The 24,118-nt window shown below is 42.9% G+C and overlaps 1 protein-coding gene across 4 annotated transcripts in view; it reads left to right on the forward strand.

Moving 5' to 3' along the window:
• The window catches only part of ESRP2 (epithelial splicing regulatory protein 2), a 67,578-nt gene that overhangs the window by 14,406 nt on the left and 29,054 nt on the right, over positions 1 to 24,118 (forward strand). For all 4 annotated transcript variants that reach the window (XM_026714120.2, XM_087940540.1, XM_026714119.2 and 1 more), the window contains 4 exons: positions 20,136 to 20,249; positions 22,168 to 22,282; positions 23,766 to 23,864; positions 23,981 to 24,035. In XM_026714120.2, coding sequence (XP_026569905.2) covers positions 20,136 to 20,249; positions 22,168 to 22,282; positions 23,766 to 23,864; positions 23,981 to 24,035 — 383 coding nt within the window. The remainder of the gene's footprint in view (positions 1 to 20,135; positions 20,250 to 22,167; positions 22,283 to 23,765; positions 23,865 to 23,980; positions 24,036 to 24,118) is intronic.

Raw genomic sequence — 24,118 nt, forward strand, 5'->3', positions numbered from 1 at the left:
AGGTCCCTTTGAACTCTATTATTCTATTCGTATGTTTGCCACCTTGTGTTATTAAGAAAAAGTAATAAATGCAGGAAATAAATACATACATACATATCTACATGCGTACATAAAATGGGATTTCTTTGTAGCTCTATCCAGGTATAAATTGTTATCCATCTGTGCTTACCTTTTGACGCTCAGACAACAAGATATGAAGTGCAGAGAAATGTTCGGTAGGTAGAGGTGAGGATTTTGGGTGCAAGGTAGTGGTGGAAAGAGGCAGAGTTGTGTCTGCACAATCAATGGGATGTATTTGACTGGAGTGGCGTACAGTCTGCTGCCTTCAGCAGGGGTTGGACTAGAAGATCTCCAGGTCCAGCCTAGGATTCCGTGTTCTATGGACCAATTTAATGGAATGTTAACCATGGCGCCCATTTATACCAAACATACTAGTCACTTGAGTAAGAGAGTGTTAGTTATATAAGTGTATTAGAAATATAGAAGTTCTTGAATAATATATAATTTGCATTAGATCAATAGAACATGTAACTGTTTACTGTTATATCATATTGGATTTTTTATTTGTTGCATTTTTTTTACCTTTTAAAGTGAACTTTCTATATGTGTGGGTTTTTTTCTGTTTGACTGTCATTCTATCATCATTCTCTTTGTGTTTCATTCCTGTTTTGTTATTGTTTTTTAAATCAATAAGGTAAATCAGTAGTGGGATTCAAAAAAAATGTGCTACTGGTTCTGTGGGCACGTGGCTTGGTGGGCATGGTGGCTAGGTGGGTGTGGCTTGGTGGGTGTGGCAGAAGAAGGATACTGCAAAATCCCCCTTCCCTCCCTACCCCACTAACCTGCTTTCCAGCTCCCTTCTCCTATGCAGGGCAACCAAAGAAGACCCAGCCGATCAGCTGGGACTCAATGGGAGGCAGAGGATAGATGGGGTTGGTGGGGCCAGTGAGAGGTGGGGTTTGCTGGTTCTCCGAACTACTCAAACTTTCCGCTACCGGTTCTCTAGAACTGGTCAGAACCTGCTGAATATCACCTCTGAGGTAAATAAATAAACAAGGTAAATCTCCAATTGAGGAGCCAAAGATGGAGGCTGGTCTACTGAGACTGTTTGGCTGTGATGTGGAACCCCAGAATTGATTGGGCTCTGTAGGCTTATCTTTTGCTTGGCCCCGTCTCTACCTGACTTGCCTCTTTCCATTCAACACCTCTCTTTTTTCTGCCTCCTCCTCCAAGGAACTCAGGTTGCTACAGGGGATGTAAGAAGATACTGAGGATATTGAATGGCTTTCTTGTTTCTCAAGAGTGTTTTTGCTCCTTCCTCAGCCTGGTGCCCTCCCCAGATGGAGGGTTACATCAGCCACAATGCCCAGTCAGTACAAGCATAGATAGTGCAATCCTAGACAGTCAGTACAATCATAGGCATTTCTGTCCGCGAACGATAGGCGTTGATTGTAATTACAAAATGTAGGTTTGAAAGGCTACCCTAGCGAGTGAACTTTTGATTTGTCTATGATAATACTGTACTTTTAAGTAACAGAATAAGAGAATAACAGAGTTGGAAGGGAGCTTGGAGGTCTTCTAGTCCAGCCCCCTGTTCAAACAGGAGACCCTATACATGTCAGACAAATGGCTGTCCAGTCCCTTTTTAAAGGCCGCCTGGCTTTCTTCAGTCAAATTAACAGAGGAATATAGTCAAGATCCCATGAGGTACTAATACTGCTCTATAAAGCCTTAGTAAGACCACACCTAGAGTACTGCATCTAGTTTTGGTCACCACACTTTAAAAAAGATGTTGAGACTCTAGAAAAAGTGCAGAGAAGAGCAACCAGGATGATGAAGGAACTGGAGACTAAAACATATGAAGAATGGTTACAGGAACCGGGCATGGCTAGTTTAGTGAAGGGGAGGGGAGACAGGATAGTGGTCTTCCAATATTTGAGGGGCTGCCACGGAGAGGAGGGGAGAGGGTCAAGCTATTTTCTAAAGCACCTGAAGGCCAGACAAGGAATAAAGGATGGAAACTGAACAAGGAGAGATTTAACCTGGAAATAAGGAGAAATTTTCTGACAGAACAATCCACCAATGGAACAGAAGTTGCCTTTGGAAGTTGTGGGAGCTTCATCACTGGAGGCTTTCAAGAAGAGACTGGACTCCCATCTGTCAGAAATGGTGTAGAGTCTCCTGCTTGGGCAGGGGGTTGGATGAGATGACCTACAAGGTCCCTTCCAGCTCTGATTATCTGTTACTATCTGTTACTATCTGTTCTTCCACTGAATTTTTTTTTGCATCTGGAAACGTTGAAAATTTGCTATTTGAAACCATTTTAGTTGGACTCGATATAAGTATTGCTCATTTCTGGTTTTTAAACTGTATATATAGAGGCGTACCTGTGCCTGCGGGACTGATTTAGTAATGCAAAACAAAGCAAGTGTCAACCATTTTCCCTTCTTTGTTATTCTACTAGGACAGGAATGTCAAACTCAATTTCACTGAGGGCCGCATCAGGATCGTGTTTGATCTCGGGAGTCCATGGTGGGCATGGCCATGGTGGGCGTGGCCCAGCTCAATCTCACTCGTGTCAGAGGCACCTGTAGTGGCCTAAGCACTTTGCCAGCGAAAATGGGCTCCCAAGCTCTGTTTTCGGCTGCAACAGCCTCCTGCAACCCTCTGTCAGCGAAAACGGGCTCTGTTTTCAATGGCAGAAGTACTGCATGTCAGGATTCCAGCTGCTGTAATCATGATTCTCGAGCCAAACTTCAAAAAACTTCAAAGGATTTATTAGAGGCAACATACTGGCACTGCCCTGCATGAAGCCAACTCTGGCATACATAATTCACAGTCACCTGTGACCCTGGTTCCCCCCTCTCCTCCCCTCTCCTCATTCACGTTCTCCAATTAAATATATTCACGGGCAAAAGCTCTGGTAGTTTAGTTACAGCCTTTTAAAGATAAGAGTTGGAATGTACTTTCGCTTCCAAACTGCTGCATTGCTCTTCCAGATTTCCTTCCTCCCCCCACCCACCCCTTTTCATGGCAACCACTAAAACAGGCATAGGAATGTTTTATGAGTTGACATTGCAGGCCAGTTCTTTGTTATTTCCAGACCGACCCCGCAGGTCACATCTAAACACCCCGTGGGTCAGATCTGGACTCCCAGATCTTTGAGTTTGACACCCCTGCACTAGGATGACAACTTAAGACACATGAGTGGTTGGGCAAGTGCTCACAGTCATGCATTCCAGGCTGATGTTTTCACTGCACATGTGACAATAGCATTAGTGAAAGGTGCTCATGAGCACTGGGAATAGTACAAGTAGTCCTGGACTTACAACAATTCATTAAGTGACCAACAGCATCAAAAAAAAAAAGTGACTTAGGACCATTTTTCACAGTTACGACTTTGCAGCTTCCTCATGGTCATGTGATCAAAATATAGATGCTTGGCAACCGATTCATATTTATGTGGTGGCGCAGTGGTTAGAATGCAGCATTGCAGACTAACTCTGCTGCTCACTGTCAGCAGTTCGATCTTGACCGGCTCAAAGTTGACTCAGCCTTCCATCCTTCCAAGGTCAGTAAAATGAGGGCCCAGGTTTTGGGGGGCAATAGGCTGACTCTGTAAACCATTTAGAGAGGGCTGTAAAGCACTGTGAAATGGCATATAAGTGCTATGGCTAGTACACCCAATATTTTCTGATTTGGGTGTGCATAGCTGCAGTGAGAGGTGGTGTTTATTATAGCAAGACATTTTGAGCACATTGTTCCCTCCTTTCATTTTTCTGGAGAACCAGTGGAAATTTTGAGTAGTTCAGAGAACCGACAAATCCCGCCTCTGACTGGCCCCGCCAACCCCGTCTCTTCTCTGCCTCCCATCGAGTCCCAGCTGATCGGCTGGGTCTTCTTTGGTTGCCCTGCACAGGAGAACGGAGCTGGAAAGAGGTTAGTGGGATAGGGTGGGGGGAATGGGGATTTTGCAGTATCCTTCCCCCTGCCAGTATCCTTCCCCTCCCCAGAATTCCTCAGTCAGCTTTGCCAAGTTTGGAGACCCCTGGATTAGAATCTAGAGGGGATCAGGCTGGAGAAGGAAGAGATAATATACTTCAGGTTCCAAATTAGGGCATTGTCTTAAACCAACACAAAACAACCTGCTTTCTTTGAGTTTTCCTGACTGTTCCATCAGGTAGTGATGGGTAGTGTTGAACTGGAAGAGTAGTCATACACACACTTTCTTCTGAAAGAAAATTGTAGGCATCCAAATTACGTTTTAGTGATTTGACTCAGGTGTCAGGTTGCAATATGAATTTTCTTCTGAGAACCTCAGGGAAGACCAGAGTCCAACACTGGTCATCCCCGATCCCCAGTTTACAAAACAATAAAATTACAGGTTTCCATCTTTAGGAGGAAAAGGCATTTGGGAAAAGTAAAGTAAAGTAAAATGGAGTGATTTTTATTATTATAATAAGAAGGAGATGAGTTTAAGCAATCGATAGGATAAAAACAAATTAATGGAAGACAGACTGGGAAGGAATAAAGTTTTAGGTTCAGCTATTAGAAATACCTAAATATTCTTCAAGACTCACAGACAGCAGAAAATTGTGTTTTCTCTCTCTCTCTCTCTCTCTCTCTCTCTCTCTCTCTCTCTCTCTCTCTCTCCCTCCCTCTCCTCCCTCCCTCCCTCTCTCTCTCACACACACACATCCACATAAACACACACAATCACACACAAAAGTATTTGTCCTACACAAGGGCTGATATGTTTCCATGCTAAAGAAGGCTGCATAGCAAAATCTTCTAATTATGACTTCTCTTTACTTAACCTGCAGTGTTCATGATCTTTCCTTCAAAATTTCCCAAATGGGTGTACACTAAATGTTTACAACATCACTAATTAATAGGCTGAGTTGCTGAAATGGCTGGCAATCTGGTTCTTAATTTAAAAAAGGAGTTTTAGCAAGAAAGCCCTTGAGTGAAATTGCAAGGGGATTCTTCTAGGAGACATCACCTTGTGAATGAAGGCCATAATCATCTCATTTATGAACAGTTGATTATGTTGTATTTGCCTCTTAGCATTTTCCAAGGACCAAGCCCTACCTGGTTTGCTTGTTTTTAAAAAACTCTTAAATCAAAAATAAGTTAAGGAAAATGATCACGCTACAAAGGAGCCACTATCATACCCTGATGTTCATTCCATGCGTTCAACAAAGCTTTGTGCATATTCTCATTTCCTGAAGCCAAAATGAAAGACTGTTGACCTGCTCAGAAATCAGACAAGTTGGTAGAAAATATCCTAAGGAGGAAGAGGAGGAGGGAAGCAACCTGCCTAGTTGGCCTCCTTGTGAATTCTTGGCAAGTATTCCTATCCAGCACACCAGCCATTTTGTGAACATGCTCTAAGAATTCCAGATTGTTGTCCAAAGAATGTGACTCTGTGATTGAAGAGATGTGCAACTCGGTTCTCAGTTGACTTGAAGAGGGTCACCTCCACCACACCTGTCCGTTTGTGCTTAACTAAGACTAACAACGAACCAACAGAGCTGAGGGTTTCCCGCTACCAGCTAAGTTTGCAGGAAATGGGCAGGCAATTGGGGGGTAGAGAGGCAAAGTTTTAAAACAGAACGAGTGTGTGGCTTCCTTCTAAGTTTCCAGCAAGCTGATGAACAAGTTGCAATTCTGTTTCAGGGCAAACCTGTTCTGCAACCTCTTTCGCCTTCCTTCTGTACCGAAGGGTGGGTGTGTTTCCCTTCAGCCTAGTTTTCATGGTCTCACAAACCTCTTTGCAAAACCATTTTGATGGATTTTTTTTGGGGGGAAAGAGGGACAAAAAAGGGAGCAAGCAGATATTTGCCATGTCTCTAAGGGTTTTTATCTCAACGCAAGAGCTATTGTTTTCTGACAATTTTTTGCTTTTTGTTTCGACTCAGGTCAGAAAAAAAAATAAGGAAAAAAACTTAGGCAGGAATGCTGACTCTGCGTGATTCCTTCCCTTTAGATTTGAAAACCTGATTTGGTTTGGGCAAAATGCCACATCCACCAGTGGTAGGATTCGAAAAAATTTTTTTACTACCGGTTCTGTAGGCGTGGCTTGGTGGGCGTGGCAGGGGAAGGATACTGTAAAATCGGCAGTCCGAGTTGGTATTTGCCGGTTCTCCAAACTACTCAAAATTCCCACTACCAGTTTTCCAAAAATGGTCAGAACCTGCTGGATACCACCTCTGCACATCACCAGTTCTTTTGTAGGAAGTAGGTTACTTGGATCAGGCAGGTGGGATCCTAAAGTTGATTATTAGATATTGAAACTTTTTCCTTTCCTTTCCCTTTTCTTTTTTCTTTCTTTTCATTCTTCTCTGTTTTCTTCCCATGCTTTTCTTTTTTCTTTGTTTCCTTTCCTTCCGTCATTCTCCTTTCCTTTCCCTTCCCTTCCCTGAACTGGAAAGAAGAACTGTAGCCTAATCTCTTCACACACACCCCACCTACACACACACAAATGTATAATTAGCTTAGGTAATGTGCAGTGACAGAGTCAAGACAGCAAGCATAATTTATAGAAAAAGAGACTGTCAATAAGTGTTACCTTAAACACAGTTCAATCAATGATCTAGGTATCAACAATATGCCAAAACTCAACCCACTGTGGTTTTTGTCTCATGCAGTCCAGATCCTTTCTGTCAAGCATAAGATCCTATCTGCTCTGACGCTTTTAAAATGCATAAAACATTTGAAAATAAAGCACCTTGCCATTAAGAGAATACAATACTGAGGAATGCCGGTATAAAGATTGGCAACAAATGAATCCCTTGCCTATATAATCTCCAAATTAGAATGCCCTATAGTGGACCTAAGCATCATTGTCGCACCTGAAATTGCTGCCTATTAATAATTACCGACTGCTATAAAGCACATGGAGAAGTTGCTTTAGGAATGTGAACATGGTGTCTTCTTGCAACTCATTAAAGCAGCTTCATCTTTTTCTCCTCATAAGACCTAGAACTAAGCAGAAATTTCCTGACAGTGAGAGCAATTAATTAGTAGAATAACTTGTCTCCTGGGGTTGTAGGTGTCCATCACTGGAGGTTTTAAAAATAAATTTGACAATTATTTGACTGGGGTGGGGTATAAGTTCTCCTGTCTTGAGCAGGAAGTTAGATTAGAAAACCTCCAAAGTCCCTTCCAGCCCTATGATCCTAGGGTTCTATGTTCTATGATTCCAGGGTTCTATGTTCTAGGGTTCCATATTCTATATTCTAGGGCTGTATGTTCTAGGGTTCTAGGGTTCTACATTTCTACGACACTGTGATTCTATGACACTGATACTATGATTCTGTAATACTGTGGTTCTATGATACTATGGTTCTATGGTTCTATGATTCTACAATTTTGATCCATATTTCTTTGACTGGCTTGATCCTTTGAGAGTACTGGGAATATGTATGCTTATAAGCAGAGGTCCTAATGCTTTTGTGAAGAAGGCATATATGCGTGGACTGTCTACTTCCCTCCTTACTGGCTCAGCTTTGCACTACCAACAGTGGAAGAGTGTTGGGTAAATACAGCAGGACGGTGCTTTGCAATCAATACCATAGAGCTTATGCTAAAGGTCACATTGCTGGAAGGCCTTGTCCTTGAGGGGAGGGGAGGTGGAGGGAGGGACCGGCAACGGGCAAACAGGGAAGTGTACAACAAAGGTTTTGTGCTTGTGTGTAACATGTGTTTCTGTGTAACGTTGCGCAAAGCCCTTTCAAACCGGTTATTACGGGGTCATGATGTTTTGCAAAGCTATCTCTTGGGTTCTTACAGAGAGTTGGGGAAGATCTCCCTTTCCACAAAGGAAATGATAAATAGATTTAGATATTTTCTTTCTCTCCTGTCCCCAACTCCACAGAAGGTAAGAAGGGATGGAGGGATGAGACTGGAAAAAAAATGAAAGGAACCTTCATCCAGTGCTCTCATAACAACCAATGAACCAAATACAACCAGGGTCTATATTTTCAGAAAGGTCTTTCAATATTTTATATTTGAAGTTTGAAGAAGAAGAACTTGATTGTCATTGTACAAGTACAACGAAACTGTGGATGCACCCTAGCAACTGTTTACAATACAATAAAACCAAAGCACTTTAAAATGGAGACAAGAAAGATAGAGTACCCACATCTCCATTTGCAATTTGAGAGTATAATATCTACGAATATACACAAAATATATGACTGTAGTGCTTAGCCGAGTATAATACACAAGAGATGGATTGTACTGTAATATGTTATTATACATCAGAATGGGGTACTGAGATTCTTAATGAGGTAGTGACTTCGTGTTTATTTGAGGTTCGGATGGCCCAGGGAAAGAAACTATTTGTTAGTTTAGTGGTGTGGGATTTTATTGACCTAAAATGCCGTCCAGAAGGCAGCAGGTCAAAAAGATAATTGCCAGGGTGTAGGGGTCTTCTATAATGGTCTTGATTCTGCTTTGGCAGCAGGACCTGGCTAAGTCTTCCAGGGAGGGCAGAGGGCAACCTATGATCTTTTGAGCTGTGTTTATCACCCTCTGTACAGTTTTCCTGTCCTCAGCTGTGGAGCCTGCATACCAAACACACAGACAATATGTCAGAGTGCTCTCCGCAGAGGCTTTATAGAAAGCCAGCAACAGCTTCTTATCCAGATTGTTCTTCCTGAGAACCTGCAGGAATTGCAGCCGCTGTTGAGCCTTCTTCACTATGGCCTTGGTGTTAGGGGACCAGGAGATATCAGCTGAAAAATGGATGCCAAGGAATCTGATCGTAGGGACAGTTTCCACTCGTTCTCCATTGATGATGCATGGGGCGTGGTCCTGTCCATGTCTCCTGAAGTCCATAATCAGTTTTTTGGTTTTATGGACATTCAGTGACAGATTGTTCTGTGAACACCAGTTAGACAGGTTCTCTACTTCTGCCCTATATGCCATCTCATCATCTCCAGAGGTGAGACCAATCACGGTCGTGTCGTCCGCAAACTTTATAATGGTGTTTGTTGCGTGGCTTGGTGAGCAATCAAAGGTGTACAAGGCATATAGTAGGGGGCTCAAAACACAACCCTGGGGGGAACCAGTACTGAGTGTAATAATGGAAGAAAGGTGGGGGCCAAGTCTAACAGACTGTGGTCTATTTGTCAAAAAGTTCTTAATCCAGGAGCACGTGGGGGTGGGGACCTGCAGATTATACAGTTTGGTTACTAGTATATTTGGGATGACAGTGTTAAATGCAGGGCTGTAGTCCACAAAGAGCATCCTCACATAGCTCTGTTCTCCAGGTGACTTAGCGCTCTATGAAGTGTGATGGCCACAGCATCTTCTGCAGATCGGTTTGCTCTATAAGCAAACTGATGTTGATCAAAGGAGGGCGGGAGGCAGTCTCTGATGTGCTGTGCAACTAGTCGCTCAAAAACCTTCATAATGGAGCTTGTTAACACTATGGACCTATAGTCATTGAGAGTGAGAGTCATTAAGAGTTTGACACTCATTCGAAGAGTTGACTGGGGAATGGAATAATTATGCAGCCAGTGAATCCTGTTTAGTATTCCCACCCCTTTGTTAATTCTGAAAAAAGAAATGCTTGGGTCTTAAGGGAGTCTTGCTAAGTGTGCCTAGATTTCTGCCTGGTGGAAAGTTAAGCTGAAATTCAAGAAAACAGCCTTTCTGTCTAGCCATTTTGTAGTTTCATGCTGAACTTCACCAAAGGTGCTTTTTTTTCAAGAGGCAACTGGACTTTCTGTTGTTTATTTTTTTTCTTTAAAGACGTTTCGCTTCTTATCCAAGAAGCTTCTTCAGCTCTGACTGGATGGTGGGGAATGGAAGGATTTATACTTCTTGCAGACAGTTGGTCATTTGCATCCTTTTAGAGGGTCATTGAGGCCACTTGGAGGTTTGTCTGTATCCTCAGGGTCACCTGAGTAGTGCAAATGGGTGTGGAGCCTTCTTGGAACTGCTTCTTGGAACTTTCTCCTTGGAACTTTCTGCAGAAAACACATATGAATCCTTCCATTCCCCACCATCCTGTCAGAGCTGAAGAAGTTTCTTGGATGCGAAGCGAAAGGTCTTCAAAGAAAAAACAGAAAGTCCAGTTGCCTCTTGAAAAAAGCACGTTTGGGACAGCTATGACTTGGATGACTGAGAATCTCCGTAGACATGCTGGATTGCAATTCCCGTTTTCCTGAAGCAACATGTGAGAAATAATAGAATTTGCGATTCAACACATGGAGATTTTTAGTTAAGGAATACTAGTTAGGAACACTACCCAAAGTTGGTAAAGTTCATCGTCATTTTCCTTCCTGACACCCAAATTGAGGCTATGGTCAGGAAAATTGGAGGATAATTCTTCTTTCAGCCTATCAACAACTCCTTTTTGGTGGGGAAGAAACGGAAGAAGAAAAAAACTTTTCTCAATGTTTGAGTTTTCCTAAAATACCTATAGATGTCAAATCAGATGACAGCATTTAAGGGAGGAGGCTTGGAACATGCCCATCCTATGTAATCGGTGGAACAGGCAGACTATAGCCAGTTTGGTCTAGTGGTTAAGGCACCAGGCTAGAAACCAGGAGACTGGGAATTCTAGTGCTGCCATAGGTATGAAAGCTAGCTGGGTGACTTTGGGCCAATCATCAGGAGTTTATGAGTTCTAGTCCCGCCTTAGGCATGAAAGCAACAGAGTGATTTTCTGAGCCAATTGTGATTGTGAGTTAGGCATGAAAGCCAGCCTGGTAACTTTGGGCCAATCACTGGGAGACAGTGAGTTCTAGTCCTGCCTTAGGCAGGAAAACAGCTGGGGGACTTTGGACCAGTCACTTTCTTTCAGCCCAACACACTTCACAGGGTTGTTGTTGTGTGGAAAATAGGAAGAGGGAGGACCTTAAGAGCTACGGTGGCGCAGTGGTTAGAATGCAGTACTGCAGGCTACTTCTGCTGATTACTGGCTGCCCGCCTGCAATTTGGCAATTTGAACCTCACTAGGCCCAAGGTTGACTCAGCTTTCCATCCTTCCAAGGTGGGTAAAATGAGGACCCAGATTGTTGTTGGGGACAAGAAGCTGACTCTGTAAACCGCTTAGAGAGGGCTGTAAAACACTGTGAAGTGATATATAAATCTAAATGCTAATGCTTTTGGCATGTTTGCTGCCTTATTTATAATAATGATAATAATAATAAGAGAGTGGAATTAAAAGAAAAATCTAAAATCTACTCACAGTGGATGCAAATGGCCTGGCCCCGTGCCTTTCAAGGATTTTAAAGCACCTTGGATTGCACCTGGGGGAGGAGGGGAAATCAGAGGGTAAAATCTGAAGCACCCCAAGCTGCTTCTGTGTATCTATGATGGGTGGGCAGCTCATGCTCAGCTCGCCAGGAGCTCTCAAGCTGGCAGGCAATGCTCAGGGAAGCAGGTCAGGTGAACAAAAGAGGCTGGTGGCAGGAAAAGGACAACTGGGGCCAGTTGGGAAGGGGGTCTTTTAAAGTGGGACTCTGTGTAACGCGCGAAAAAAGCTTTCACTTGGGAAATTGCTTTTGAACGCGCCAGATCTGTTCCTAATAAATCAATTGGAGAGATAACATCTCGGAGTGATTGAGATCATGGATACTGTCTGGATTCTTGACACTTAAACTGTGGACCCCGTGGCTGCAAGGGTTGGGCTGCATTGAGCCTGTGCAAAGGGAAGGTATAAGGCAGACGATGGCAAGTAACCGCTTGCTGTTGACAAAAGCAGGACTGGCCTGTGAATGGGGATTAGCTGATTCTTTGCTTGCTTGAACAGAGCTGAACAATATGGAAAGAAAGACGGCCTCAAGTCAAAAGCCCCTCGGGATGACTTTGCGGACAAAGGACGGGATTCCTTTGCTGACTTCTGGGAGGGTTTTGAATGTTCTCCTCTGGCGATATCCAGGGACTTTTTGGGGTGGGGGGATCATCTCCCATCTCAATATGAAGCTCTGTGAGAGGGGTTCTTGGTGGTCTCTGTGCTTCATTGTTTTTCAAGGACCCACAATTGTCTTCCTCCTCTTCCTCCCCCTCCTCTATTTCTCCCCCCCAGCTCCCCAATTGTTGTGATTCGCCAACAGCCGGTGCAGCCAACAGCAGAGACAAACAGCGAGGACGAAAGGAGACCAGTCAGGGAGTCTGGAGAGGATTCGGATGAGGGTCCTGCATCCGATGCAGGGATGGGGCCAGGACCACCTGGGAGTGGAGTGCTGCCTTCGGAGCCTCTGGAGTCTGGCAGCAGTGAGGCAGAGGACCCAGGGGAGCCTGTTCCCAGTGCGCGCATGCGCCGAGCTACTAGAAGGCGAGAGCAGCTGAAACAAAAGGGGCGACTCAAGAGTAAGGCTAGGAGGTGATTGCCCCTCCCATAAGGGATAAAAGTCAGGCCAAGATGATGAAACCTTTGCAGGAAGCAAAGTAGTTTGATCGGTTCTGAGTCATCCTTAAAGCTCTTCATACTTTGGTTGGGTTTTTCTTGTACTTCGGTTGGTTTCTTTTCGAGTTAATTGGATACTTCTGTTTTTGGCAGCATTCCACAGAACTGAAAGGTCTGTGCTTATCTTGGGGAACTGTTTAAGATTAGTTCTGGCTGGGAATGAAAACAATCCCAAGCATTGCAATAAAATGGGTTTCGCTTTTAAAAGAAGTTTGTGATTAATTACGTTTGACAAAACTTGGGTCAGAACAGCAATCCCACTCCTTTCTAGCATTGATGATTTTACTTAGTTTGGGTAATGAAATGTCTACAAGAAAACCACCCAACTCAGAGAGCACCAAGGACCCCACAGTTCTCCTCCTTCTCCTCCCCAACCCCACTTCTTACTAGCACTGATGATGTTAACCACTAAGCTCAGATGCGTGCATCAATTTGCCTTCCATAACCCAGCACTTTCTAGATTCCAGACATCAATAACTTTCAGTCAAATATAACTGAAGGGTACAGTATCAGTTTAAAAGAATTTTATTTAAATCATAAACAAACCACCACCAAAATCAGAAGCAGCCCAAAGGCGTGGATGATGGGTGACAGGAAGAGAGAACTGCAGAAACAGTAGTGCCTGGACAGAGCCGCCCAAACAAGCTATATTTATATTTTTCATCATTTGTAGTTGCATGTCAATATGTATGCAAATTTAATGAAGATCTGCATTCTTTGTTCTCTATAATAGTAGCCACTTAATTCTGCAGATGGTTTGATGAGTAGGCATCCATTGTACTCGTCTCTGTAAGGGATGAGCTACCTCTTATTTGTAATTGTCCTGTTCTTCCCATTCCTATTCTGAAATCCAAGAAGGGCTCCATTTGAGGTTCTCAATTTGTTGTGGGAGAAGGAGTGGCAGAATCGGGGAATGGAGTCAAAAGAGGAACCAGCATAGAGTTTCTATGTAGCCACAAACGGACTGAGTCCAACCCCTCTTGAACTCCATTGATTTTTATCCAGTGTCAAAACAGTGCTGTAACTTGACCAGATGACATATGTGAAGTTCCAGTTAAACGGATGTACTGCTACTCATTCACAGGAATGTACTCAACTCATGGCTAGCACTGAATGAAGGACTTCATTGCCTTCAGACGTTGTGTGCTTCACCACTGGAGGTTTTTTTAAGAAAAGGCTGGACAGACATTTGTCTGAAATGATATAGGAACTCCTTCTTAAGCAGGGAGCTGGACTTGAAGACCTCCAAAGTCCCTTCCAGCTCTATTCTGTTTCAATGCGGAAAGCTGCCTTGGGAATACTAGCGGGGTTGGCTAGACTGGAAACTCAAAGCAACATCCTTGCCTTGAAAAGAAAGTGATAGATCACTTCTACAATGTGCCAAGAAATGGGGATTGCTTGGAATCAATCCCTCAAAGTCAAGCTTGAATGAGGTCGTCTCTATTATTCGTTTCCCTTCCCTCCTTCACACTGATGGCCCTGACTGTTGTCTACTTCCTTCCATATTTACGTGTAGCTGCAAACTCCCTCTGCCCAATACTGATTGCTTAAACCAAACATTGGGTGTAGCTTTTAGCCTGCCATGTTCTCTCTCTTCTTGTATTGTTAGCTGGCCTGCGGACTAATCTTAGTTCATCCACAGTCACGCAATGTATCAGACCTTAAAAACAAAGGAAGAACAATGTAATTGTGAAATTATTTGATCCCTAGTGCTTCTAGGATAGTCTTAATTTCACTTTTTAGAATTGAGTTGAGTGACAATAGAATAACCGTTTCCGCCCCTCTTTGGCAATGCTTTTCAGGGTTTGTCCTATTTTCAGCCCTCAAAACAGAGGCGTTCACACGCATGTAGAAACACAAGCATGACCTGCTATTAAACCTGTCCCCACACCTTCTGTGTCTTCTGTTGACAAGGCCTACCTTTGCTCAGGCAAGAAACAGCCCTAAAAAAACAAATTCTGGAGACCATGTAAACTTTTTACGACCCGTTGATCATACGAGCAACAACATACAGCGAGCAGCAGAAAATACCCTTTAAAACAAGGCGAGGCATAAACCTTTTGCAGTTGCAAGGCGTCTGCTGAGTGGCATAAAATACGTGCTATAGTAGCATAAAGAGTGTAATACAAGGAGTTGCCGGAAAGGGGGAAAAAAGACAGGTGTTGGCCTTTCTCCAGTCTCTGACTGGCTGAACACGGCACACGGCTTCTCTCCGCTCCCACTAAATGGCCAGAATCCTGTTTAACTGGTTCTCTGAGTCTGGCTGTTCCATCAGGGTTTCTCCTCCTGGGCTAAAGCTTTTTCATGTAGGTTAAACTTTTTTTTTTGAAAAGCAGGTCTGCTTCTTGACAAATGTAAAGAATGTTCCTCTGGATGATGTTTGGTTTCACGCTAGTCGTCCCTCAGCTGAAGCCAGCAGGTTGGGGAATGTTTTCATGTCCTTGACTTATGACCACAATTGAGCCCAATATTTCTGTTGCTAAGTGAAACTCACAAGTGAGTTTTGCCTTGTTTTTACGACCTTTCTTTCCACAGTCGTTAAGTGAATTAGGGCCACTGCCGGAATCCTGACACACTGCAGTTTAGTTTACTTTTATTAGTTTAGTTTAGTTTACTTTGTTGTCGTCGCACCTTGTACAACAAAATTAAATGCCATCTTCAGTATACATTATAACTATGAAAATAAAACACAAACACACATCCTACGCATTCTGTACCAGTAATGGCGAACCTATGGCATGCATGCCACAGGTGGCACACAGAGCCCTCTCTGTGAGCATGCCAGCCGTTGCCCAGCCCAGCTCCACTGCTCATGCGTGCACCTCACAGTGGCTAGCTGCTCTTCGGGTCTCTGCTGTGCAATGCATGAAAGCAGAGCCTTCACTAATCTCCGCCGTTTCCCCGCCAGCATGACCTACCTTTCTCCCGCCGCCGTGCCCTAGCTTTCTCCTGCATTCCTGCCACCCGTGTCTTCCCTGATCTCCGCAGGTTCCGGTCTCCGTAGGTGCCTCTCCGTGGCAGGAAGGGAGGAGAAAGCCTGGGCTAGGGGAGGGGGAAACTGCGGAGATGGCAAGACCTCCCCCCTTTTGGGGCTGAAAAGCCTTATTGTGGTTAGCTGCTAGCAGGTGCAGGTGGCTGAGGAGAACGAGGACTCTGAGGAGGGGCCAGGACCATCAGGGAGTGGAATGCTGCCTTCAGAGATTGTGGAGGCTGGCAGCAGTGATGAGGAGGTTCCTGAGGAGCCTGTGCCAAGGGCACGTACACGAAGGATTACTTGGAGGAAAGAACAATTACAGCAGCACAGGCGACTCGGGAGGAAGGCTGCAAGGTAATGGCCCCTCTCTCAAGAAGATAAAAGCCAGGTTTGGAAAAGTGTTCTTTGCAGATAGCAAAGAAGCTCTGAAGCTCAACTTGGTGGATATCTTAGTTCGTGCTTGGAGAATTTTGTAAATTAGTTCTTATCTCTGGGTTTTTGCCAGCCTTGACAAACAACTTAGCAAGGCTCTTCCTTGTCAGAGCTAATTAGTGGAAAGTAGCCTTCAGAACAGAATTCATAGATGAAACCTTAAAAGGTGGGGGCTGCTGCCTTTGTCTGTGTTTGCTCTTTGGGAACCAAAAACCAAAACTTCCAATCTGAAAGGTGGGGGCTGGGGCGCATGCAAGGGGGGATATATGTGCAGGGAATGCATAGGGGCGAACACATGCTCAGGGGGTGCTTGCATTGCATTTTGGGGATTGGGGCACACACATGTGCATTTGTATCTGTGCACGTGTGTACTTTGGGCACTAGGCACCAAAAAGGTTAACCATCACTGTTATATACAATTGAACTGAAAACTCCTTGATATTGTATTAATATTGTACTATATGGTAGAATTCAACAGAGTTACTGCCCTGGGATAGAAGCTGTTTTTCAGCCTATTTGTCCTTGTTTTTATTATCCTGTACCGTCTGCCAGGTGGTCATAGTTCAAAAAAAAAAAAAAATGAGGACCTTCTGAGAGTGGCCTGGCAGGAAATCCATAATCCAAAGGCAGATTAAATAAGAAAGTCCAAGATCTATAAGTTTAGACACACTGGTCTATGTGGAAGTATTGTGTTAAATGCAGAGCTAAAATCTACAAAAAGGATCCTCACATAGGCAGCCCCCTCCTGGTTGTCAAGTTAGTAACAAGGTTGTTAAGTGAACTTGGCTTCTCCATTGAATTCACTTGTCAGCAGTTCACATGACCTCGGGATGCTGAAACCGTCATAAATATGAGTCAATTGCCAAGCATCAAGAATTTTGATTACTTGATGCTGCAATAGTCGTAAGTGTGAAAAATGGCCATAAGTCACTTTTTTTTTCACTTCTGTGGTAATTTTGAACGGTTCATTAAACAAACTGTTGTAAGTCAAGGACTACCTGTACAGGTAGGCTCAGCCAGTGAAGTACTAGTATCATTTTATAAAAATCCTTGTAAGACCACACCTGGACTACTGCAACCAATTTTGGTCACCATGTTACAAAAAAGATGCTGAGACCCTGGAAAAAGTTCAGAGAAGAGAAACTAAGGTGATCAAAGGCCTGGAGACTTAAACAGGTGAAGAATGGCTGCAGGGTTTGGGTTTGGCTAGTCTAGAGAAAAGAGGAATTAAGGAGTGACATGATAGCAGCCTTCCAGTATTGGAGGGGCTGCCACAAAGAAGAGGGGGTCAAATTATTCCCCAAAGCACCCGAAGGCAGGACAAGAAACAATCAGTGGAAATTAATCAAGGAGAGAAGCAGCCTGAAATCAAGGAGACACTTCCTACCAGGGAGGACAATTAACCAGTGGAACAGCTGGCCTCCAGAAATTGTCGGCTCTCTGTCACTGGAGGTTTTTAAGAAGAGACTGGACAGCCATTTGTCTGGAATGGTATAGGATCTCCTGTTTGAGTAAGGGGCTAGACTAGAAGACCTCCAAGGTGCCTTCCAGTTCCTCTCCTCTCCTCTCCTCTCCTCTCCTCTCCTCTCCTCTCCTCTTCTCTTCTCTTCTCTTCTCTTCTCTTCTCTTCTCGGTGAGATGCTAATTCGCTGAGGCTTTTAATGGATTGTTGGGTCAGATTTGCATTCAAACCTCTGTTTGCCCGTGAACTTCACTCAATGATCTTTGGTTACTTACCGAGTTTCAAGAGGAGACAAGCTTCACACACACATACACACACACGCACACACACACTATAAAGCCCCATTTTTCTCTCCATCAAAACCTTCTTCTGGTCTTAGTGTCTAAAACCCGCTCAGTTCATCACAATGCAGTAAAATCTGCATCATTTAGACCTGCCAAAATTGCACAATTTTGAGTTCTAAAAGTAAGTAGAACCACAGCAAACAAAACAAAAAATGATGGTGACCTTTCTACAACCCAGACATTTCTGGGATGACCTTCTCTACACTGCAATCTGTTTTCCTGTTTGGTTTGGTTTGGTTTTGAATGCTTTGGTTATCAGAAATTGCAGACTTCCACTTCAATCTAACCTCCCGAGCAGGTTTGTTCTACGAATAATCTGGGAAGTAGCAAAACGGGAAGGAAAGGAGGTGTTGCATGAGGCTTTCTGAAGAAAATTTAAAAACACAACCCAAGCGGCGGTGTAAAATGAACGATGCAACTAACTTATACAAAGGACTTAATCCTCGACTTAGAACCATTCGTTTAATGATCAGCCCTGAGAAAAGTGACTAATATTTGGTCATCGCACTTACAACTGTTGTGGCATCCCCACACTCATGTGATCAAAATTTAGGAACCTGGTAACCAACCAAGCATCTAGTTGCAGCATCCCATGGCCAGGTGATTGATGTTTATTATGCCAGCTTCTGCCAGGGAGGAATTGGAATTGTTTAACACCCACAAGATTCTCTAAACTTAACAACCATGGATACAAAAAAAAAGAGATCATAAAATGAGACGTGACTCACTTTTACAGAAAAGTTTAGGGTTTACAGTCAGGATTTACAGAAAAGATTGGACAACCATTTTTTTTTTTCTGGAATAGTATAGGGTGTCCTGCTCAAATAAGAAGACCTCCAAAGTCTTTTCCAACTCTGTTCTTCTGTGTTCTATTTGAATGCTCTCTATCCTAAATTCAAATACACTGTAAGAGTCTTCCAAAGTTGATTATTTAAGCAACGTATCTCCTTGGGATGAGAAAACAACCTTAATCCTAGTTATGAACATTTCTTGAAAAAAACATAGAGATCTTATTCCTGAATTCAGTTTTGTTGCATGAAAATGGCACTTCAGATACAGCAAATTTCTCGCCCCCCTCCTTATCACTTTCCATTCTGTGCCTGTGCTCAAATAACACCCCCTATACACACCCACAAAATAAACTCCAAGGAAATGCAAGGGCTCCAATTATGTTTGTGTCAATATTGGCATTCGGATCGTTTCTCGGATGGTCGATTATTAAATTTCCATGCTTTTGCCACGAGGCAGGCATGCAAGGCACCCTTTAAAAGTTGTACACAAGTTTCAAGGGGATTTTTTTTCCCCGCATGTAAATTATTCGGGCTTTTCTTTTCCAACAGTGTAGGGCTGCAGATCATTTTTAAAGTCAAACCTGTAAGGATGACAAGGCAGTAATAAAACTGCTCATATCTGAAATGCTAAAGAAAGCAAGAAAAAATATCGATTGGTTTTCTTGCTTCTATCCAGAAACTACCATCTATAAAGAAGCCTGGACAACAAGTTCCCTTTGAAAGAATAGAAACTACTTGTATCCCAGGTTTTAGGTTTTGTTCTGCAAGCTTGTTTCAATTTAGTTTCTGAACATTTCTTTACCAGACTAAACCAGATAATATCAGGTAACCTTTTCTTATCCTATTCGCCTTAGCTTATAAATGTCCATTGTTTAGTTTAGTTTACTTTATTGTCATTGCACCTCATACAATGAAATCAAACACCATCTTCAGTGCACATTGAAAATAAAACACAAACACACATCCTTCCCACTCCACACATTGAACCGAAAACCCCCGACACCACACCAACACTGCACTATACAGCAGAATTTAAAAGAGCTACTGCCCTGGGATAGAAGCTGTTTTCCAGCCTATTTGTCCTTGTTTTTATTATTCTGTGCCATCTGCCAGATCGTAATAGTTCAAAAACAGGGTTCCCAGGATGAGATGGATCTTTGAGAATGTTTTGAACTTTCTTAAGGCAGCGGGAGCTACAAAGCTCTTCCAAAGAGGGGAGAGGACAACCCATGATCTGTCTTGAGTTAATTTAGGAATTGCAACTGGGTATATATAGTCCTCCACAACTGAACCCAAAATTTATGTTGGTAAGCGAGACAGGTGAATTTTGCCCCATCTTACGACCTTTCTTGTAGACCTTCTGAGGTGGTCATTAAGTGAATCTCCACAGTTGCTAAGTGTTGTGACACGGTTGTTAAGTAAATCTGGCTTCCCTATAAACTCGGGACACTGCAACCGTTGTAAATGTGAGTCAGTTGTCAAGGGTTTGAATTTGGATCGCGTGGCCATGGGAAGGCTGCTACAGTTGTAAGTGTGAAAAATGGCCAGAAGTCCTTTTTTTCCCCAGTGCCGTCATATTTTTAAACACTATAAATGAACTGTTGTAAGTCAAGGACTACCTGTATTTTCAATCCTATTAAATTGTGAGATGGGAACTTAGGTTGGAGGCTTGTAAATGTGAATATTTTTTCCCTTCCTTTTTCAGTTCAGCCAACTGGTTTCCAATGACCTGAAGGTTCTAGGAAGCAGCTCGTACATTTTCTGCACCGATGGCCAACTCCTTATTCGACAAGTTCTCCACCCAGAAGCATCCAAAAAGGTAAGCTATTATTAACTTTGAATGGTCACTCCACACAAGCAAAGTACCAGCAAAGGAGGGGGAAAAAACAGGAAGTCTAGTCCTGCCAAGAATGTAATCAGGGTTAATGGAGAGGCAGTTTCTATAAGCAACACCAGAATGTTTCCTTCCTGCCTTCCTTACAGGATTAGTCCAGTAATTTCTTCTAACAACTGGTTCTCCAAACTGCTTAGAATGTTAACAACCGGTTCTAGCGAATAGGTGCGAACTGGTAGAATCTCACCCCTGGATCCTGGCTATTAATCAGGACAACATCTTGAATCTACTCCAGGGCTCAATTTATTTTCTGATGGGAATTCTGGTGCTCTTCGAATCTGAAACTAGCTTATGGTCTTAATAACTTGAAAATTATAGGCTTTATCTTCCTTCAAGTTTTACTTTGAAAACATCTTTGTGAAATCAACATTCAAGCTCAACCTCTTTTTTAAAAAAATCCTCTACATTGGTGTTTCTCAGCCTTGGCAGTTTGAAGATGTGAGGATTTCAACTCCCAGAATTCCCCAGCCAGGGAATTCTGGGAGTTGAAATCCTCACATCTTCAAACTAGCAAGGTTGAGAAATGCTGCTCTATATTTTACCATTTTCCCAATCAGACACAAGAACTCTTAAGTTCTTTAGATCCTACACAAATCACATACTCCAAAAAAAAAAAGAAAAAGAAAAAAACCACACTTGTCTCTTTTCTAATCTAGGACAAGGTCATTTCTTTTTCAGGTCAAATTAAAGAACTCCTTGTGACTTGTGTGGATCATAAATCAAGGAAACAACAGATCTGAGGTTTACTGTTTCCTTCTTCTGGAGATAGTTGTTTTTTTTTAACTTTCCAGTGTGGTTCACAACCCCAGGATATCCTAATAGGCCTGAGTAGCGTTTGAACAAGACTGAAAACTTTTCAAAATTACACAAGCACAGACCGACATATTGGTAGTATGTATAAATAAGGGCAGTGCTTTTTACAAATTGTACCCAGTCTGCCTGGTTTTAAGGCAATGGGATTAGCATAACTCTTGGATACACGTTCTAATTTGCAGTTGAAAACAATTGTTGAGTTGAAGACTGGGTTTTCCATAGGGAAAAATGCCTTTGTTATTGTCTTCAAACACATTCTTAACACTAGAAGAATTCGTGACACATCTGCATCTAATGTAATCGGTTCAGTGGTACTGGTTTTGATTGAGTTAGGGTTCTATATTTAGTCTAATTTAACTAGTGCAATGGTCTTAATCTTCTCTAATATCCCCTTGTCTTCTTCTCCCATCCAAGAACTCTTGGGAGTTGAAGTTTAAAATTAGCTTTGTCAACATTCTATGTTTATGTTTCTATCTTTGCTGATAATTTGAGGAATTGCAGTTGCTAAAATACTAATGGGCAGATCAGACTGATCATAGAAAGGAGAGCTAAGTACCTAGAAAGCCTTACACAAACAGAAATTTGAATACACAGTTAGAAAAATTACTTCCATTTACCCCTTCATTTTGATAGGAAAGGTATCTGTAATCTAAATTTGTAGGAAAACTTAATTTATCAACCAGACTTTATTAACCCCAAGCACCTTTGACTGAAAACGATCATTATCTATCACTCCTCTGGTTATTCCACCCTCCTTCCTCTGTTTCTTCTATCTGAAATTGTGTGCTTGTGCACAAGATTACACATAATATTTTGAATGTGAAATGCTTTGAGCTTGAAAGGGGCTGATCTGAACGTATTGGAAAGGTTTAGAGACAGAAACGAACAACAAGGTACCCATCCAGTTTTCTAGTCCCAAGGAAGGACTAGAACTCAAGGAAGGACTAGTTTTTTAATCTGATGCTTTAACTACTAATCCCAACTGGCTCTAAATATTCATTATCTCCTTTTTATGTTACCTCCATTACAGAATCTTCTGCTATCTGACTGCTTTTATTCATTTTATGATCTACGGAAAGAATTCCATGACTGCTATCCCAGCTCAGCCCCCGTGAAGGATCAAACTATACAATCTATGGCTGAATGTATCCTTTGCAAAGTTTTCTCTAAAGTGTCATAAGTGAAGTAGGATGTCTGATTTTCAAGATGTTGTCAAATGATAAGCCCCAATAGCCTTCATCCTTGGCTAGGCTGGTTGGGCTTATATTGAGAGTTGCAATTCTATCATATCCAATATACTTCAGTTTCTCCATTTCTGATTTTTCTAGCCCAGGGATATTTTGTGTAAGGTATCCAGAAAGTATCCATGGTATCAATCACTCTGAGACATATTCTCCCCAATTGATTTATTTAGGAACAGATCTGGTATGTCTAAGGCAATTTCCCAAAGTGAAAATATTTCCATGCATTATACATTACACCTTCTCTCCTCCCACTTCTACACTTCATAAATCATGAGAACTAATTAACTGCAACTGGAATTTCTTAGTACGACATACAGAATAACCTTGAACTTTTCAACTCCTCCACCTCCCCTTTCCATTATATGTGGCAGCTGAATTTCAAAGCTGACATTTTGAATTATGAAGTGGGGTCTAAATGGGCGCAATTGAGTCTTAATCCAGGTCTCTCAAAATGCTCCTGTTGGAAGAAAGAGGACTGGAATTTCTTGGCCGATAGGGCCCACAGTATGCCTTCTATGTTGGTACAGGTGAGACAGGCCAATCCCAGTGGGGATGAGATGGTCTTTCAAATAACCTGGAACCATACCATGAAGAGCTTTCAAGGTGATCACTGTCATGCTCCTGTTTGAATCTGATTCTGAGGGGAAGGTCGAGCAGCTGACAGTAAGTGGGAGTGTGGCTCTGGTGGCTGTGGAGGAAACAGGGGAAGGGCATAGTCTGGGTGGGCATTCAGAGGAAGAACCAGGCCCACCCCCTCTTCATCCAAGGGCATGCAGGGTGGAATGGAGAAGGGAGCAATGTGAGTCGCATGGGTTACGGGGAAGAAAAGGGCCCTGATTCCCTTCATTAGCTGCAGCTGGGAAAACAGGATTTTAAAAGGGTGTTTGTGCACAGCACCTTGCTGTCAAGTCTTATCTGGGTTTTGGCATCCTCCCAACTGTGTGTGTTTCATTATCTTTTGCAGTCTACAATTCCTTATCATGCCCTGTCTCGTTAATTGCTGCAGCGTGGTTTGTGTTGTTTTTTATTTATAATTTATATGTACTTTGGGTTCGGGCTGAATTTCTTCCCTTTAAACAACTGTTCTTGGGAAAGTTTTTTCTCCAGCTGATGATAACATGGACACTGGGGGCCAAGTTGGAGGTATCAAAGGGACTTTACCTATTTTTGTGACTTTGTTGCTTTTGTGCCACACACCCCGGGTCATAACAATCACCAACACCTTGAATTGCACCTGGAAGCAAGCTGGCAGCCACTGTAGGCCATGGAATAGTGGTGTTAATGGGGCCCCACTTGGGCCCCTCAAGAACGGCCCACGGTTCATAAGCATCTCTGTGGCTGGAGAAATCCTTTCACAATCTTTTCTTGAACTGAAACCATCCAGATATTGGCTATGGGATAGATGAAAACGAGGAGGATTTTGGAGTATGGCAAGTGAAAGCCATGGTAGCCATTGTTTTCAGCATGCTTCCAGATACATGCAGTAAGTGAAAATCCAAATCTCATTCTGGGCCTGTTTTCCTCCTCCATCAAAAGCGTCTTTTTCTCTCCTCGGTGCATTTCCAGGCTCTTCACGTCTTCATTTCTGGTCTGTTTCAGGTCACAGGTTTACCACCCCTGAAACAGTGAAGTACAAGTATGAAACGGGACCCTGGTAAGTATGTTTTTTTTTCTTCCTGGGATGGGACCAAATATCAGATGGATTGCGGGGGGGGGGGAGGCAGAGATAATTGTGGA

This window comes from Pseudonaja textilis, chromosome 11 (genome assembly GCF_049901715.1).
Source record: "Pseudonaja textilis isolate UNSWEBS1 chromosome 11, rPseTex1.2, whole genome shotgun sequence".
NCBI lineage: Eukaryota > Metazoa > Chordata > Lepidosauria > Squamata > Elapidae > Pseudonaja > Pseudonaja textilis.